This window comes from Mustela nigripes, chromosome 2 (assembly GCF_022355385.1).
Source record: "Mustela nigripes isolate SB6536 chromosome 2, MUSNIG.SB6536, whole genome shotgun sequence".
NCBI lineage: Eukaryota > Metazoa > Chordata > Mammalia > Carnivora > Mustelidae > Mustela > Mustela nigripes.
In genome coordinates this window covers 110,690,895-110,707,110 of record NC_081558.1, presented here as the reverse complement: position 1 = coordinate 110,707,110, position 16,216 = coordinate 110,690,895, and the positions used below count along the sequence as shown (strand labels likewise).

At 38.7% G+C, this 16,216-nt stretch overlaps 1 protein-coding gene across 2 annotated transcripts in view; it reads left to right on the top strand.

The window, feature by feature from the left end:
- KNG1 (kininogen 1) overlaps positions 1–15,171 on the top strand; it is a 28,243-nt gene extending 13,072 nt beyond the window's left edge. Inside the window, exons 6-11 of one of the 2 annotated variants that reach the window (XM_059391323.1) lie at positions 4,678–4,762; positions 5,443–5,612; positions 11,057–11,164; positions 11,282–11,368; positions 12,815–12,892; positions 14,933–15,171. In XM_059391323.1, the coding sequence (XP_059247306.1) occupies positions 4,678–4,762; positions 5,443–5,612; positions 11,057–11,164; positions 11,282–11,368; positions 12,815–12,892; positions 14,933–15,013 (609 nt within the window). In that variant the 3' untranslated portion in view covers positions 15,014–15,171. The remainder of the gene's footprint in view (positions 1–4,677; positions 4,763–5,442; positions 5,613–11,056; positions 11,165–11,281; positions 11,369–12,814; positions 12,893–14,932) is intronic. The other variant, XM_059391324.1, reaches the window with a different exon arrangement.
- The last annotated feature ends 1,045 nt before the right edge of the window (positions 15,172–16,216 follow it).

The window sequence follows — 16,216 nt, the reverse complement described above, 5'->3', positions numbered from 1 at the left end:
ATCCGTTTTAGAAATGCCTTTTTGGATCAGTCTCCTCAGGCAGGGGCAACAAAACTAAAATAAGCAAATGAGATTATATCAAAATTAAAAGCTTCTGCACAGTGAAGGAAATCATCAACAAAAAAAAGTAGGCTACTGAATGGAAGAAGATATTGGCAAATCACACATCTGTTAGTGGGTTAGTGTCCAAAATATATAAAGAAATGACACAAATCAACACCAAAAAAAGAAATAATCCAATTTAAAAATGGGCAGAGGACATAAACCGACATTTTTCCAAAGAAGACACACAGATGGCCAACACATACATAAAAAGAAGCTCAGCCTCACATCACTCATCATCAGGAAAGTGCAAATAAAACCACAATGAGGTATCTCACACCTGTCAGATTCACTAGTATCAAAAAAAAGCTAAAAAATAACAAGTGTTATTGCTGAGGAGAAAGGGGAACCTTGGTGCACTGTGGGTGGGGGTGGGGATGTAAATTGGTACAGCTGCTATGGAAAACAGTATCTTTTTTTTTTTTTGAAAACAGTATCTTTTAAAAAATATTGAATCACTATGATGTACACCTGAAACTAATAAGATATTATAACTATACTTCAATTTTTCCCAAAAGCTCTTAAAACTCTTGATATATATATATAAATCGTTTGTTGAATGCATCAATTTAAATTCTATCAGCAATGTATACTCCTGATAGAATTCAGTATTAAAAAAACAAAACAAAACAAAACAAAAAACCTGGCTGGATCAATTGGTAGAGCATGAGACTCTTGATTTTGGGGTCATGAGTTCAGGCCCCCACCTTGGGGCGGAGTTTACTTAAAAAAAAAAAAAATGTGAATTAAAAAGTCATGAAGGTTAAAAAAAAAAAACTTAGCTAGTTTCATAGACAAAAACCTTTTTAGTTTTCATTTTATCAGTGTAGTTAATATGCATTTATTTAGCCAATATGTTTTCATAGATTTGTTGGAAATTTATGGGTTGAATTTATAAATTGTCTTCTATATTCTTCGCCCATTTGTCTTTGGAATAAATCTTAAAGATTTGGAAAGTCATATTTCTATAGTAAATGTATCAGTGCTTTGTCATATCTTCTCAGATGTTTACTTTTTAATTTTCATTATAGTATTTCTGACTTACAAATAGATTTTTTTTTACAGGTGGCCAAATCTACCAATATTTTCATTTGAAATTTTCCACCATTTGCACAGCAGTCACTTTATTTTTTTTTTCTAGTTTGTCTATAGTCAGTATTTTATAACGTAAGTTTCAATCCTATCTGGAATTAATTTTGATGTATCTCGTGATTTTTTTTCAATTTTTTAAGAGAATAACCAGAAATTGCAACAGCCTTTCCTGCTACATAAATTAATGACAACTTTTATTCCATAGCAGTCTTGTCCAAAAAAATGTGTTCTCTGTTTTTGTATCAAAACTACCATGTTTAAACAACCATAGGTTCATAGAAAGTTTAAATATGTGATTTATTATCCAGTGTTTATATCTTCAAAACCAACCTTAGAAAAAATTTGTGAGAAAAACTTACATTCTCACATATTGGGATTCCATTACATGTCTAAATTAATTTGAGGAGAACCCATATGTACTCTCATTTAGTCTTTTTAGTCCAGAATTTGGTATACATCTCAATTTAGACAAAGTTTCATTTTATATTTCTAAAGTTGTGGGATTTTCTTTATAAATATCCATAATATTGCTCACTAAGGCTATTTTTAAGTTTCGTTTTGGGTTTTGTTTTTGTTTTTGTTTTTGGTTATTGCTATGAGGAATTAGATCCTTTTGTTTTTATTTTCTTCTCTTTTTAATAAATTATTGTTAGAAATGTATACTTTTTATGCATTTTTCTTACATCCAGCAACTCTGCTGAATTTTCACTAGCTTTTAGAGCTTTTCATTGATTCTTTTGATTGCTCTTGATATACAATAATATCTTATGCAAAAAATACTTTTATTTTCTTTTCTGATGCTCAATTTTTTGTTCAATGTCTTAATGAATTGACCCAAACAGACATAATTTTTGAAGTAACAGTGATCCAACACCATCATGTTTTATTCCTGATTTTATTGGGAAAGTCTCAAAGTGTTTGTCATTATGTATTATATGTGCTGTGGGTTCCAGGTAGGCATTCTTTGTCATGTTAAGGAAGCATCCTTACATTCCTGTTCTTTAAAGAGTTTTGTTCTTTTTGTTTTGTTCTTAAATAAGGAATTGGTATTGAATTCAGCAAATGGTTTAGAACAGATATTAAAATGTCATATTTTGTTTTCCCAATTTGTTTTTTAAAGATTTTTTATTCTTTTGAGAGAGAGAGAGAGAGAGCCAGAGAGAGCATGCACACAAGCAGGGGGAGGGGCAGTGGGAATGGGAGAGGCAGACTCCCTGCTGAGTATGGAGCCCGACACAGGGGCTCAGTCCCAGGACCCTGAGATCATGACCTGAGCCAAAGGCAGAAGCTTAACCATCTGAGCCACCCAGAAGCCCCTGCTTTCCTAATTTAATCTGTTATGTTGTTTAGACTGCTTTCCTAAAGTAATCTTTGGGTTCCTAAACTAAACTCTATTCGTTTAGTTTAATTACTTTTTAGATCTATGTTTGGATTCTATTTCTAATTTAGGAATTTGACATCTATATTTAAAAGTGAAAGGGCTTTAACAGTTTTCTCTGTGTGTGTATGTACATTCTATTTTTTCAGGTTTTGATATCAGGATTAGAATTTTATAGAATGAAAATAGTTTGCCACTGTTTTAGTTTCTTTCTTTTTCTTTTTTTTTTTTTTGTCAGAGAGAGAGAGAGAGAGAGCGAGCACAGGCAGACAGAGTGGCAGGCAGAAGCAGAGGGAGAAGCAGGCTCCCTGCCGAACAAGGAGCCCGATGTGGGACTCGATTCCAGGATGCTGGGATCATGACCTGAGCTGAAGGCAGCTGCTTAACCAACTGAGCCACCCAGGCGTCCCACCACTATTTTAGTTAAGTTTATTTTTTTAGTAATCTCTACACTCAACATGGGGCTCAAACCCAAGACCCTGAAATCAAGAGTCACATGTTCTACCCACTGAGCCAACCAGGCACTTCTGCCACTATTTTCTATATTCAGAAACAGCTTATACAACATGGAAATATATATACTTCTTTAATTTTTAAAATGATTCATCCATAAAACATCTATATTGTTTGGAGGTGAGAAGTGGAATGCAGTTAAGAGGAATAACATCCTCTCCTTCCAGTCATTCATCTATTCAAGTCTTCTTGTTTTTAAGTCAGTTGGTTAATTATAATGTTCAGAAAATTATCTATTTCTTTGGAATTTAAATTATCACACACTTGTTCATAATATTCTCTTATATTTTTATACTTCTCTGTACACTTTGCTCTGTTGCCTTTTTTTGTGCTTGATTTTTTTCCTCACCCCAAGAGCGATCTTTTGAGTTTATTTTTTAATGCTAATACTGTTTTCTAACTTCTCAGTATTGCTTTTACCTTCATTGTTTTCTCCTTCTTATTTTCCTGAAGACTGTTCATTATTCTTTTTCTTGAACTTCTTGAGATAAATACGTAGATTTAGGAATGTTTTGTTTTGTTTCTTGCCTCTTTAAATTACAAAAGCATATAAAGCCACAAGTTAACTTTAAATGGCACTCTGGCAATAGGATATGGAATTTTCATTTTTGTTTTATCTTTTATTTCTTTCCTTATCCAAGGAACCCTAACTAGTTAGCCAAGTGTGTTTATATTTCCAAGTAGTTCATTTTTATTTACTTATTTGGTTAAACATGTAAATAATGTAATATTAATTTTCAGGGAGGTTTTTTTTTTTCCTTTTGATGTTGAGGCCAAAGAACATGGCCTGTATTATATTTGATTTGATAAATTTATTGTGGCTTTTTTATGGCCCAGTGTGGAAGTGATTAAAAATTTTGTACCATACTTATGAAAGTGTCATTTTAAATCATGTGTATCATATGGAAATGTGATTTAACTAGATATTTATTATATTATTCAAGTCTTCTATTACCTTATTTATTTTTTAATCCATCTGGCCTGTCTTCAATTTATAGTTGTATGTTTTATTTCTCACCACAATGATTTCTATCCATTTCTATTCCTATATGTTTCCTGCTTTCTGTATCTTGATTCTGGGCTTCTAAACTATATCTTTTATGTAAATAAAATAATCTTCATACTACCTTTATGAGTTTTTGTTACCTTGAATTTTACTTTTTCCAATATAATTTTTTTGTCGTATTTGCCTCATATAACTTTGCTCACCCATTATATTTAAACTTTATCTTTTTTATTATAAGATAGTATATTTGAAGATGTAATACCTTAATTTTGTTTTTAGATTAACCTAAAATTCATTACCTCTCTTAAAGAAAATTTTATCTGTTCACTTTTATGGTTATTATTTCTACACTGGGTATTCTCTTCATCTTGGTTCATGTTTCTGTGGGTTTGTGCCTATGTGCTTATTGTTGATGCTCTTAGCTGTCTTCTATTCCCTCTTCACAATCAGACTATGTTTTGTTTTCATTTTCTACATGATGATTTGTAAAGTCAACATCCTATCTTTAGTTTTACAAGTTGATTACTTTAAAGGTTCTTAAAAATGTTCTTACTTTCTGTACCCTTATACTTTTTTAAAAAACCAGGATATTGGTGAATGTACAGATGAGGCATATGTGGATCCTCAGCTGAGAATTGCTTCTTTCTCGCAGAAGTGTGACCTCTATCCAGGTATGACGTGATACATGTTAGTGCTCTACTAGTGCCTCTTGGCCCCTGACAACGGGCTAGGTCTTCTCACAGGAATTGTGTTTTAGTTTCCATGATATGCCACCAAGTCTGTAATATCAGTAGACCTTCCCAAGAACAACTTACCCTGTCTCTGCCCAGTTGGGCGGCGACAGGTGCAGGTGACACTGCTCTGTAAGTAGCCAGAAGGGAATATGGTGATGACAAGGGGAAATGGGTGGCCTCTGGGTACAATACCAAGAGTTGGCTTTTCTCACTCTTGGAAGTTAGTCGTGTGCATTTCATGGTGAGAAGCATTACGGAATCTGCCTGCTCACCAGAATCATAGGACTTAAAGTTTCCCACTTAGAGAGTCATTCCTTTAAGTTAAGCATTGTTCTTTATAGGTGGTTCCATCAAGATGCAAAAACTTGGGAAAAATACAGCAGATTGATTGTGCCACTAACACCTACTGGTTGAATGTTTTCTTAAACACACTTGGCTCTGAGAAGAGAAAAAGCGGAGAGGCCAGAAGATGTGCAGACAACTTCTGCTCGCTCACTGCTGAGCCTTGGGCTGTCACATGGCCCTCTACAAATAGATGCTAGGTCATGTACAGGAGAGCTACTCGGCTAGACTTTTCCTTCTGCTGCACACACTAATTTGAAACGTGTTTCTTTCAGGGGAGGATTTTGTACAACCTTCCCAGATTTGCACTGGCTGCCCCAAAGACATCCCTGTCAACAGCCCAGAGCTGGAGGTGCCTCTGAATCATTCTATCGCAAAGCTTAATGCAGAGAATAACGGAACTTTCTATTTCAAGGTTGACAAAGTGAAAAGTGCAACAGTACAGGTCTGTAAAGTATGCTACAAAAAGAGTGATATTATAGCCTAAGTGTGACTTGCTGACTAATTTTGCCATTGTCCTTGGTTCTGCATTGGGAACCAGCATACCCAGGGAATAGGATTTGGGAGATCTGAATTTCAAGTGCCAACCTCCCTGCATTCTTTGTGTATGATCTTGGAAAAGTCATTTAGAACATGTTCTCCATTTTCTGTCTGTAAAGGATGGGGTGAGGATCAAATACGAACATATCTCAATCACTTTTCAAACTCCAAAGTGCTCTATAAATATTTGCAACTATTACATAATTAGCAAAATGCAGTGCCTGGAAAAGCAAGACTTACTCTCTGCCTTTCTAGATTCATTCTCATAGCATCACTTAGTGCCTTGGGCTTGGCCCCATTTTTCTGTCTTTGTCCAGATTCTTCTGACTCATCTTCATGTCATTTCTCCCCTGCCTTGGGTGCCCTTCCCTCTTTCAGATGTACCCTCTGGGGATTCATCTCTCTTTCCATGCCTTGTCAGGAAAGGCTGAGGGGTGTCCTATTCCAGGGGGTCAGGAGAGACCCAGCTCTACCACAGCACCACCACTGTCCTGGGTGACCCTGGAGTCACTCAGACTCACTCAGCCCTATGGCTCCATCTGAAAAAACGAGTGGCTGGCTTAATAGAACCCAGATTCCTTCTACTCCAGAAGCCTATAACCAATGTATTCATGGAGAGAGTCCTATGATACACCTCAAAACTGACTTCCCTAAATGCAAGCTAAAGAAAAGTAATCAAAATAGAACCAAACTGTTATAACAAACCAACATGATCTTTATAATCTGGTGAAAGAAATAGCACTAAAAAAAATTCATACTTTGGCTCAGTACTAAGCCAAATTTCTAATTTCTAGAAATATAAACTAGAAGGAGTATTTATATACAGTGATATTCATCGTAGCTTTAACTGCAACACCCCCCCAAAAAAGATAAACTGTCAAAACGATCAATAATCTAGAAATGATTCACTATGTCTGACATTCTTACAATAGAGTATTTTTAAGCAGCAATTTGAAAGCATCTTTGTGAGGCGTTCTTGGTGTGGGCAATGACTCCTGCTAAAATATGCAGGGAAAAACAAGAGGCCATAAACTGAACATACATTCTGTCCTCAACTGTGTTATTAAAAAGTACAGAATACAATACTGAAAAGAGACAAAGCTCGCAGACTATTCACAGTGGTGGTTTTTTTGTTTTGTTTTGTTTTGTTTTTAGGTGACAGGACAATGGACTATTTATGTTCATCTTTCCAATTTCCTGTTCTAGTTTTTTTTTTTTTTTTAAGATTTTATTTATCACAAGTAGGCAGAGAGAGAGGAGGAAGCAGGCTCCCTGCTGAGAAGAGAGCCCCATGCAGGGCTTGATCCCAGGACCCTGAGATCATGACCTGAGCGGAAGGCAGAGGCTTAACCCACTGAGCCACCCAGGCGCCCCTCCTGTTCTAGTTTTAAGAAAACCTCTAAACAAACAGCATGAAAGTAAACCAAACCTGACCCTTTGTCCCCTACTCAGGCGCTTGCTCCTGTCCCCAAGGCCGGCCCCCTCCTCCTGGTCTCACCAGCGCGTGCCTGGCACGGGGTTCCCTCCGGGAAGACGAGAGAGAATCCCCGCCACTTCTGTTTGTCAGCTCTCCCTGGCGCTCCACCTCTCCGCGTTGCTGGGACCATCCTTTGTTCTTCACGAAGCAGGAGTCGTGCAGTGCCTGCCATTTCTTTCGGGTCCGAGATTTGCTGTCGGGAAGAGAACCACTCATTCCCAAGTGTGACTGTCTAGTCCTCTCGATCGATCGCTCTAGTTCCCTCTGTAAGGTAGCCAATGCGCTCTCCAGCGTGCATGCGGGTTTGTTTACGCTAAGAATGCCGGGGAACCACAGTAGGTAATGCTGTGTGAATGGAAGGCAACTGACAGCCCTCCGTTGCCAGATCGAGCTGGAATATCGTCACGATTTCAAACTTACTTTTCAGGGACGATGCCTTACTGATGCCTGTGTTGAAAGAGAGAGCAATTTGACTGCTCGAGGATAGATACACAGGGCAGCGTTGGTGGAAGCAGCCCCTTTACTAAAAAACTCGATTTATCATAAGATGATTTTGTTAAGAGCCATGCTCCATATGACCAATCTGCCAGATTGCTAGAGATTTCTTTTCCAGTTTTAGTCTTGCCTTGGCTTTGCATGTTTAGTCCTGTGTGGGTGCATATCTATTCATATTTCAGAAACTGAGAACTTCTTAAATCCTCCATTTTTCAGTTGTGAATGGTTGTGATTTCTGTCACATGCCCGTTATTTTGCCCCATTCCTGCTGCTGCTGTCCGCCCCCCCCCCCCCCCCCCCGCCCCGCCCCATCAGCATTCCTCCCTGCCTCTGCTCAGATGAGTGTACATCAAGGATCCGTGTGTGTGCACTGAGGAGGTTCTCCTTGGACAAAATCTTGGAAATGTCAAGGAATAGGTATAGGTATATGTCTAAGACTGAATGCAAATGGCTGAATGACAAAATTATTTGCAATGATGCTAATGTACATTCACACCAACTGGGTATAAGACACTGATGATCTTGAATTCTACTCCTCCCAGCGGTGATCAAAGCTGCATGTTCCCCAGCCCTGGCCAACAGCGGGCATCATCACTGGCTTCCATCTCTGCCAACATGGAAGATTAAAAAGGATGTTGCGTTGCTTTTTAAATGTGCATATCCTTGGTTATTAATGAAGTAAACTTTTTTTTTCCCAGGATAAATGATCATTTTAACTTCTTTCCTAAAATACCTGTTCATGTCCTTTCCACATTTGTTTTGGCATTGGGCTTTTTATTGATCCTACATTATGTTTTTCCCCAATTGCCTTGCTACTTTGCTTACTGTGATTTTGAGAATCAGTTTTCATTTTTGTCAAGTCAAATTTAGACATTTTCCCCTCCCTTTAGGTTTTCTTCTGCTCTTCACCTAAGAAAGGGCTTCCTCATCCCTAGATGTGATGAATATTTATATCTGTTTGGCTCATTAATTTTAATTTTCAAACATCATTAGAACTTATATTGCTATATATATAGCATTCTCTATTTTAAAAACAAAACTTGGACAGGATGGATTTTAGCAGGGAAGACTACTGGTAAGAATGACACCTGTCATTCTTAGTAGGTGATGATGGTGATAAAGGACATGACCTTGAGGTCCTCAAACAGAAGATGGCATTAGGTCTCCATTCCTCTGGACCCTGAATACAACTAAGCTTCCAGCTGTCATTTAATTATGTGTTGTCAACTTCTTTTTTTTTAAAAAGATTTTATTTATTGGACAGACAGAGATCGCAAGTAGGCAGAGAGGCAGGCAGAGAAAGAGGAAGGGAAGCAGGCTCCCTGCTGAGCAGAGAGCCCGATTCTGGGCTTGATCCCAGGGCCCTGAGATCATGGCCTGAGCGTAAGGCAGAGGCTTTAACCCACTGAGCCACTCAGGTGCTGTCAACTTTCTTAGGCAACATCATATCGATCAACTCTAAGGCCAAAAAATTGGATTAAAGTATTCCCTGAAATGAGCCAGAAAATTTATGATCACCAAAGTATAGATGTTAAAACACTCTTAGAAACTTCCTCCCTACTTACACATACATTTGGAGTTTTAAAAGTTAATTATGATATTTCTCTTAATATTTTAACTATACTTACCCAGCAAGACAATACCAAGAAAGAAGGAAGAGGAACTTAGTTCTTCCTACAACTCTACCTTCCTCACTTGCCTCCCATCTTGCTTTTCCTGTGTTTCTACAAAATATAAAGAGATAGGGAAGATGTTAAGTTTTGCTTTTACAAATGGGATTGTACTATCACCCTATAACTTTATTTTTTCCAAAAATGGTCTTCCTTCTAGGTCAACAGATATGTATGATGTATTCTCTTGACAGCTACATAATCTCTCTCTCTCTCTCTCTCTCTCTCTCAAACACACACACACACACAAACACACACACATGCACACACACGTACACAGTCTGCTTAGACTACCATAGTAAAATAGCAAAGTTTGGGTGATTTAAACAATAGGAGTTTGTTTCTCATAGTGCTAGTAGCTTAGGAGTCTAAAAGTCAACCAATTCGGTTCCCTGGCGAAGGCTCTCTTCCTGGCTTGCAGATGGCCACCTTCTTGCTGTGTCAACTTCAGAGAGAGCAAGTGAGCTCCGGTCTTATGAGACCTTTCTAAAGACACTTCTTTAAGGATACTAAGCCCATTATGAGGGTACCAACATGACCTTATCTAAATCTAACTACCTCCCAAAATATCTACCTTCCAATACCATCACGTTGGAGGTCAGGACTTCAATATACAAGTTTGGTGGGGGACATAGTCAGTTCATCTCACACACACACACACACAAATCCTAGAATTAAATACCAAATAACTTGATCTAGAAACGACATCACCTTCTTAACATATAATTTAGAAACATTTTTATCAAGTGTATTTTTCAGGGTAGAAGAAATATAAGATATGGCATTTTTAAAAGACTTAAAAAGTCATCCCTGGGATTTTTTTTTAATATTTTATTTATTTATTTGACAGAGAGAGAGATCACAAATAGGCAGAGAGACAGACAGAGAGAGAGATGAGGAGAAGCAGGCTCCCCGCTGAGCAGAGAGCCCCATGCGGGACTCGATCCCAGGCCTCTGGGATCATGACCTGAGCCGAAGGCAGAGGCTTAACCCACTGAGCCACCCAGGCGCCCCCATCCCTGGGATTTTTACTGAAGTCACAGTAGTTTAAAAAAATGAGATTAATTTCTTAAATAAATAAATGAGGTGTGCCTCTTCTAGACCAAAACAAAACAACAACAAAAAAAAAACCCACTCAAACTGCTTAAAGGAAGACAACATGATTAAAGACAAATGATTAAAGTTGTTGCTAAAGATTAAAATATATTCTTAATGTAAAAAAGAAAGAGGAGAAAGCTCAAAAATCCCAATATTTTTCTAATCAAATAATTCTATAGTGGTAACAACTCAGTATTTCTCTAACATAAGATTTGGCAGGATGATAAGACATTTCAAAGAAAATATTTAAGTTTTTCTTCCTACTTTTCTTAGATTCTATTACAACTTGAGCCCTTGAATTATTCATGAATTTTGCAGCTGTCAAACAATAAAATTCAGGAAAATATAAAAATAGAAATTATAGCTTGCTTCCCCACCTCCCCATTTAGAAAGGGAAATGAGACCGACCAGTCATGAGCCAAATATTTTTCACATGCATACAAATTGAAAGTTCTGTTGTCAAACATTTGTACTTTTCTGTGTAACTCTCATTTGTTCAGTATATAATTAAAATGTCAATATTCTCCCCCAAAAGTTCTTAGGGTAAAAACATAGGATGTATTATATAGTATTAATTAAGCTCCTACTTTGTGCTAATTAATTATCCAGGTGGTAGCTGGAGAGAAATTTTCAGTTGAGTTCACAGCCAGGGAAACCATGTGTTCCAAGGAAAGTAACGAAGAGCTGACAGAAAGTTGCCAGATCAATAAATATGGAGTGAGTAATAATACAACTATATACCTGTTCTCTGGAAAACTTTTTGATGTTTTATACTTGTTTAAGCGTCTCATGAATAACACTGTTCTCTCTTTTGGCTTCTGTTTTCATGGGTAGCAAGCCCTAGAATGTAAAGCTGAAATTTTTGTGATACCTTGGGAGAAAAAAATTTACCCTACTGTCAACTGTCGGCCTCTGACAAAGGTATGATTCTAATTACAGTCAGCTCAGGTCAATTTTGCTCATTCTGAAAAGTCATATATGGAGGTTGAATATGAGCCATTATTTAAATGAACTGGGAGACTATCTTCTTAAAATGAGGGAAAACGCTCACATTTCTGTGCTGACCTCTTTATGGCCTGAGACCCGAGAGCAGCAGTCCTCATAATTACTTGGCCGTGCCTTGTCAGCATCCCACAGGCAGGGGGCCCTCTCTTGGGGAAGGGCAAATGCTACTGTAGAGGGCTCACGCCAAAGCTGTGCACTTTCAAGGTGTGCCTGAGAGGAGCCCCAGCTCTCCCATGCCCACTGCTTACAGCCAAGGAGCTCTGGAGAAATGCAGATCTCAGCCCCCTCTGCACATCTGTTGACTTAAAATCTGCATTTTTGACATGATCGCTGGGTGGGGGGAAGTCATACCCATGTTCAAATTCAGGAAGCATTTCTTTGCATCATTTTTTAAAAATTTTTAAAAGATCCCTGGGAGGTAAGTAAAACTTTCCCTGTTTTCAAGGATGGCATACTAAAAATTACAAAAATGCTAAGAGTGCACCAAGTGCACTCTCTATCCCAGGCCCTGTACTGAGAGCATCACACCTATTTCCCTCATGACCCCTCTGTGAGGAAGGTGCTGTTGTTATCCTATTTACAGATAAGAAAAGTGAAGCTGGTGATGCTTGGATTCAAATCTAGATCAAATCAGAGCCCACCCTTTTCACTATGATGCTGATTCCTAGCAGGTTCTGACTTGTTTGCCTCCCCAAACCATGCCCTTTGTGCCACCAGACACTGCCTCTGACCAGCACATTCTCACAGTAGTGAAAATGTAGAGGAAATAACCCACAAGATCATATCTTCAGTGCAATTTGCCTCTTTTTACTTTTTTCTGATTTAGGATTTTGCCATGTGTCAGTATGTTATAGTCCAGCTGAAACATTATACAAAGACTGAGTTTCAAGCTGGTAACACTGCACTGCTAATGTGTTTTAATCCAACAAAGTAGTTGTGGATATATGCTCCCTAGATATTCAGCTCATAAAGCCAGTTAGGGCCTTTCAGGATAAAAACAATAATTGTGCTAATACAAACAGTATCAATGAATAAATAATATGCCATAGTTTTATGAAACCATTGACTTAGAAGATACCCTATACATTGTTCAGTACCACCACCCAATGTTTCCCAACAAAGGAAAAAACTCTCCAGCTTAGAGTACTAAGAACAATAATCAATACCCACAAATTATAAAATCAATCAAAAGAGGAAAAAATATTCATTATCATCCTCTCTGGAATATTAATAGAGTATTTAAAGTCTGGTAGATAGGTCTTATTGTAAACTAAGATAGCATTGCCAGGATTCAGTCCCTTCTTTCTTCATGGATAGTATGGTTTTCACAGTAATGCATTCATCTTAATATTTCCTGTTTAGATCATATTGATGAAAAGGCCTCCAGGTTTTTCACCTTTCCGATCAGTACCCATGAAGAAAATAGAAGAAGGAACAACTGTAAGTCCACCCCACGCTTCCATGGCATCTGTACAAGATGAAGAGCAGGATTCAGGAAAAGAACAAAGACCTACCCATGGGCATGGCTGGGGCCATAGAAAGCAAATAAAACATGGCTTTGGCCATGGGCATAAACATGAGCATGACCAAGGCCATGGGTACCACAGGGGACATGACCTTGGCCATGGACATCAGAAGCAACATGGCCGTGGCCATGGCCAACAAAAGCAACATGGCCTTGGCCATGGACATCAATGGGAACTTTACTATGACCCTGAACACCAAGGGAGACATGGCCTTGGCCATGGACATCACAGGGGACGTGGCCTAGCCCAGGGACATACACATGAGCATGGCCAAGGCCATGGAAAATATAAAAATAAAAGAAAAGACAATGGAAAGCATAATGGTTGGAAAACAGAGCATTTGGCAAGTTCTTCTGAAGATAGTGCCACCTCTTCTGCAGAGACACAAGAGAAGACAGAAGAGCCAACACCCTTCCCTTCCCTAGCCCAGCCAGGGATAGCAGTTACCGTGCCTGACTTTCAGGACTCAGATCTCATTGCAGCCCTGACGCCTAACCCACCATCTCCCACAGAGAGGGATGATGATTGGATCCCTGACATTCAGATACAGCCAAATAGCCTTTCATTTAACCTGGTATCTGACTTGCCAGAAAAAACCTCCCCCAAATGTCCTGGACGCCCTTGGAAGCCAGTTAATGGATTGAATCCAGCTGTGGAAGTGAAAGAATTTCATGATTTTGATCTTACTGATGCTTTATATTAATTTATGTAGACATGAGTCTTAACACTTGATCATTACTCCTCCCCATTGTCTAAATATCCTGATATAATGCACCAAAAGCCCCGAAGCTTCAGAACAGCCTAAAGAGAAGGGGTGAGATGCCCAGTGGGACACTGTCAATCTCTATGGACAACATAAAGCTGTGTACAGAATCCTAAATCCCCTCTGGGTCTTCCTCCCAAGACTTCTTTACTACCACCGAAAATGGACAAACTCATGTGCCTTACAGCCTACCGCAATTGGTACAACAAATGTGTGCCTTAACAAATGTGTACCATAAAATGTATGTCATCAACTTTCATGCAAAGATTCTTGACATTCTGAATAAACTGTGGCATGTGGTCCCTGAACACATGTGAAAATAAGGGAAGTCAAGAGACTAAATGCTGCACTTCTTAATGGGAAAAAAATATATAACAATAAAACCTCCAGAGGTTAAAGAGACAAGAAAGAAAGACAGATCGGCCCAAGAGAGGACAGGGGGAAGTAAACTGATTGACTTTCAGTTTCTAGAATGACTAGTATGTCAAATAGTCACTCCCACTTGACAAAGCTGTCCTGATAATTCTCTTTCTGGGTGAGAGGGTTTCTTGTCAGTCAGTCATTTCTGTTTGCTCACGAAGTACCCTTTGCAACAGGGCCATGGAGTTTTGTTTGTTTATTTGTTGCCTGGGCTACACTGAGTAATCCTGGGCTTTTAGCAACTCTGAGTTTAACGATAAGGACAGAAAGCAGAGGAAGTAATATCGAGGCAGTCTTGCCAAGGAAGATGTTTTTTCAGTATTTGACAAGGGTATATCCTGAGATGGGATGCAAAGTTCATTCAGAAATTTTATGAGGAAATTCCCCTTTAGCCTCACTTTATGATCATCTCATCTTTTTGCTGGGACGCTGAAGAGCACTGGTCTTTGCAAGAGAGAATAATACGATTGTCTTTAATTGCCTTATAACATGTGGGAGGCATATATTTTACAACCCTTGCTGTGCTTGTGGCCCAGGGAAATAAGATAGGGCTTTAAACAGCTACACTTCCCTGTGGATGAGTGCCACCGCTACTTCAGTGTATGGGATACATTTGAACCTCTGAGTTTTTATTTCATTTCCGATAATATCTGCACTTTTAAATAAAGAACCAATGATGTCAGGAAAAAGTCTCATCTTGTCAAATGGTTGCTTCACTCTTCTTTTGTTGAATGATAACAACAGATTAACAGAGTTTTACTATACTTACAGAGGCACATAAGGTCCTGCGAGTACAAGGGCCGAGCTCAGGAGGCAGGGGCAGAGCCAGCATCTGAAAGCGAGGTCTCTTGACCAGTGGGCAGAATCTTCACGCCTGGCACAATAGCCCCAACAACCTCTATCACCAGCCCTGGCTCGAAGGACAAGAAGATGGGATAAAAGTTAAAAAGAAGAATGCTATTCTACTGTTCTGTTGCTGGGTGAAATAAAGTCCAGTCTTGATGCTCTCATTCCTGGTGAATTCATGGTGGCGCTGTGGCTCTGTCATGGCAACTCCTAGCCCAGCTCTAGAGTGTTCATCCTAACCAAGGCAGGAGTCCCTTGGGCGAGGCTACCTTACCACCAAGACTGCATCATTTAGTGGGTCATGTTTCTACCAGCAATCTAAGGATTCTCCACCTTTCCTTCTCTCTCCTTCTGATTCCAGCCTAAACTGAAGAATAATGTGTCATACTTTTTTTTTTTATGGTCCAGATAATTACCAAAAAGAAAAGAAAATCTTGTGTTAATGGGATACCTACCAACTTCTCATTATTAGAAAATACCTAACCACAACAAAGTTCTTTAAAATTTTTTAAAATATCTTTCTGATCTGGGTAGAGGAGAAACTAGGAATCCAGTAGAAGAGAACGTGATAGAGATTTTGAATTTTCTGTAGTAAAACACAGGTATTGAATGCCTATGATAGCCATTTGCTGTGCTAATTTCCTTTTGGTGTGTAACTTAATTTTCACAAGCACTCAGAGGTTCCCCACGATCACCTTTCTTTTACAATGAGGAAACTGTAGCTCTCAGTGCCCTGCCCAGGGTCACACAATTAATATGTGACAGAGCTGAAATTCAAGCCTTTTGAACTCCACTATGCCATATAATAATGAAGCTTTGTTATCAAAGTTGTCATTACCAAAAAACACATCAAGATAATTTCAGATTCCAAGATCATTTGCTCAATCCAAAAACCCTTATTAAATAGCTCATTGAGGCTGGCGCTGTCCTAGGTACTACCCAGGGTACCTGAGTCAGGTGCAGGTTTGGCTCTTTTCCATTTGCTTAGTACAAGATCCTGAGTAGAAGAGAAAATTTTAAAAGCCATAAATCCTTTCCCTTAAAGAACTTGCAATCTCATTGGGCAGTCAAGAACGAAAGCCATTTAATCAAAGCCACAGTCACTTGTGGAGCAGTGAGTGGGCCTGTCTGATGTGATAGGAAGATGTGAAGAGGTGGAGAGACCAAGGTGGAGAGAAAAAATAAAGTCCAGTTGGGAATTGAGATCAG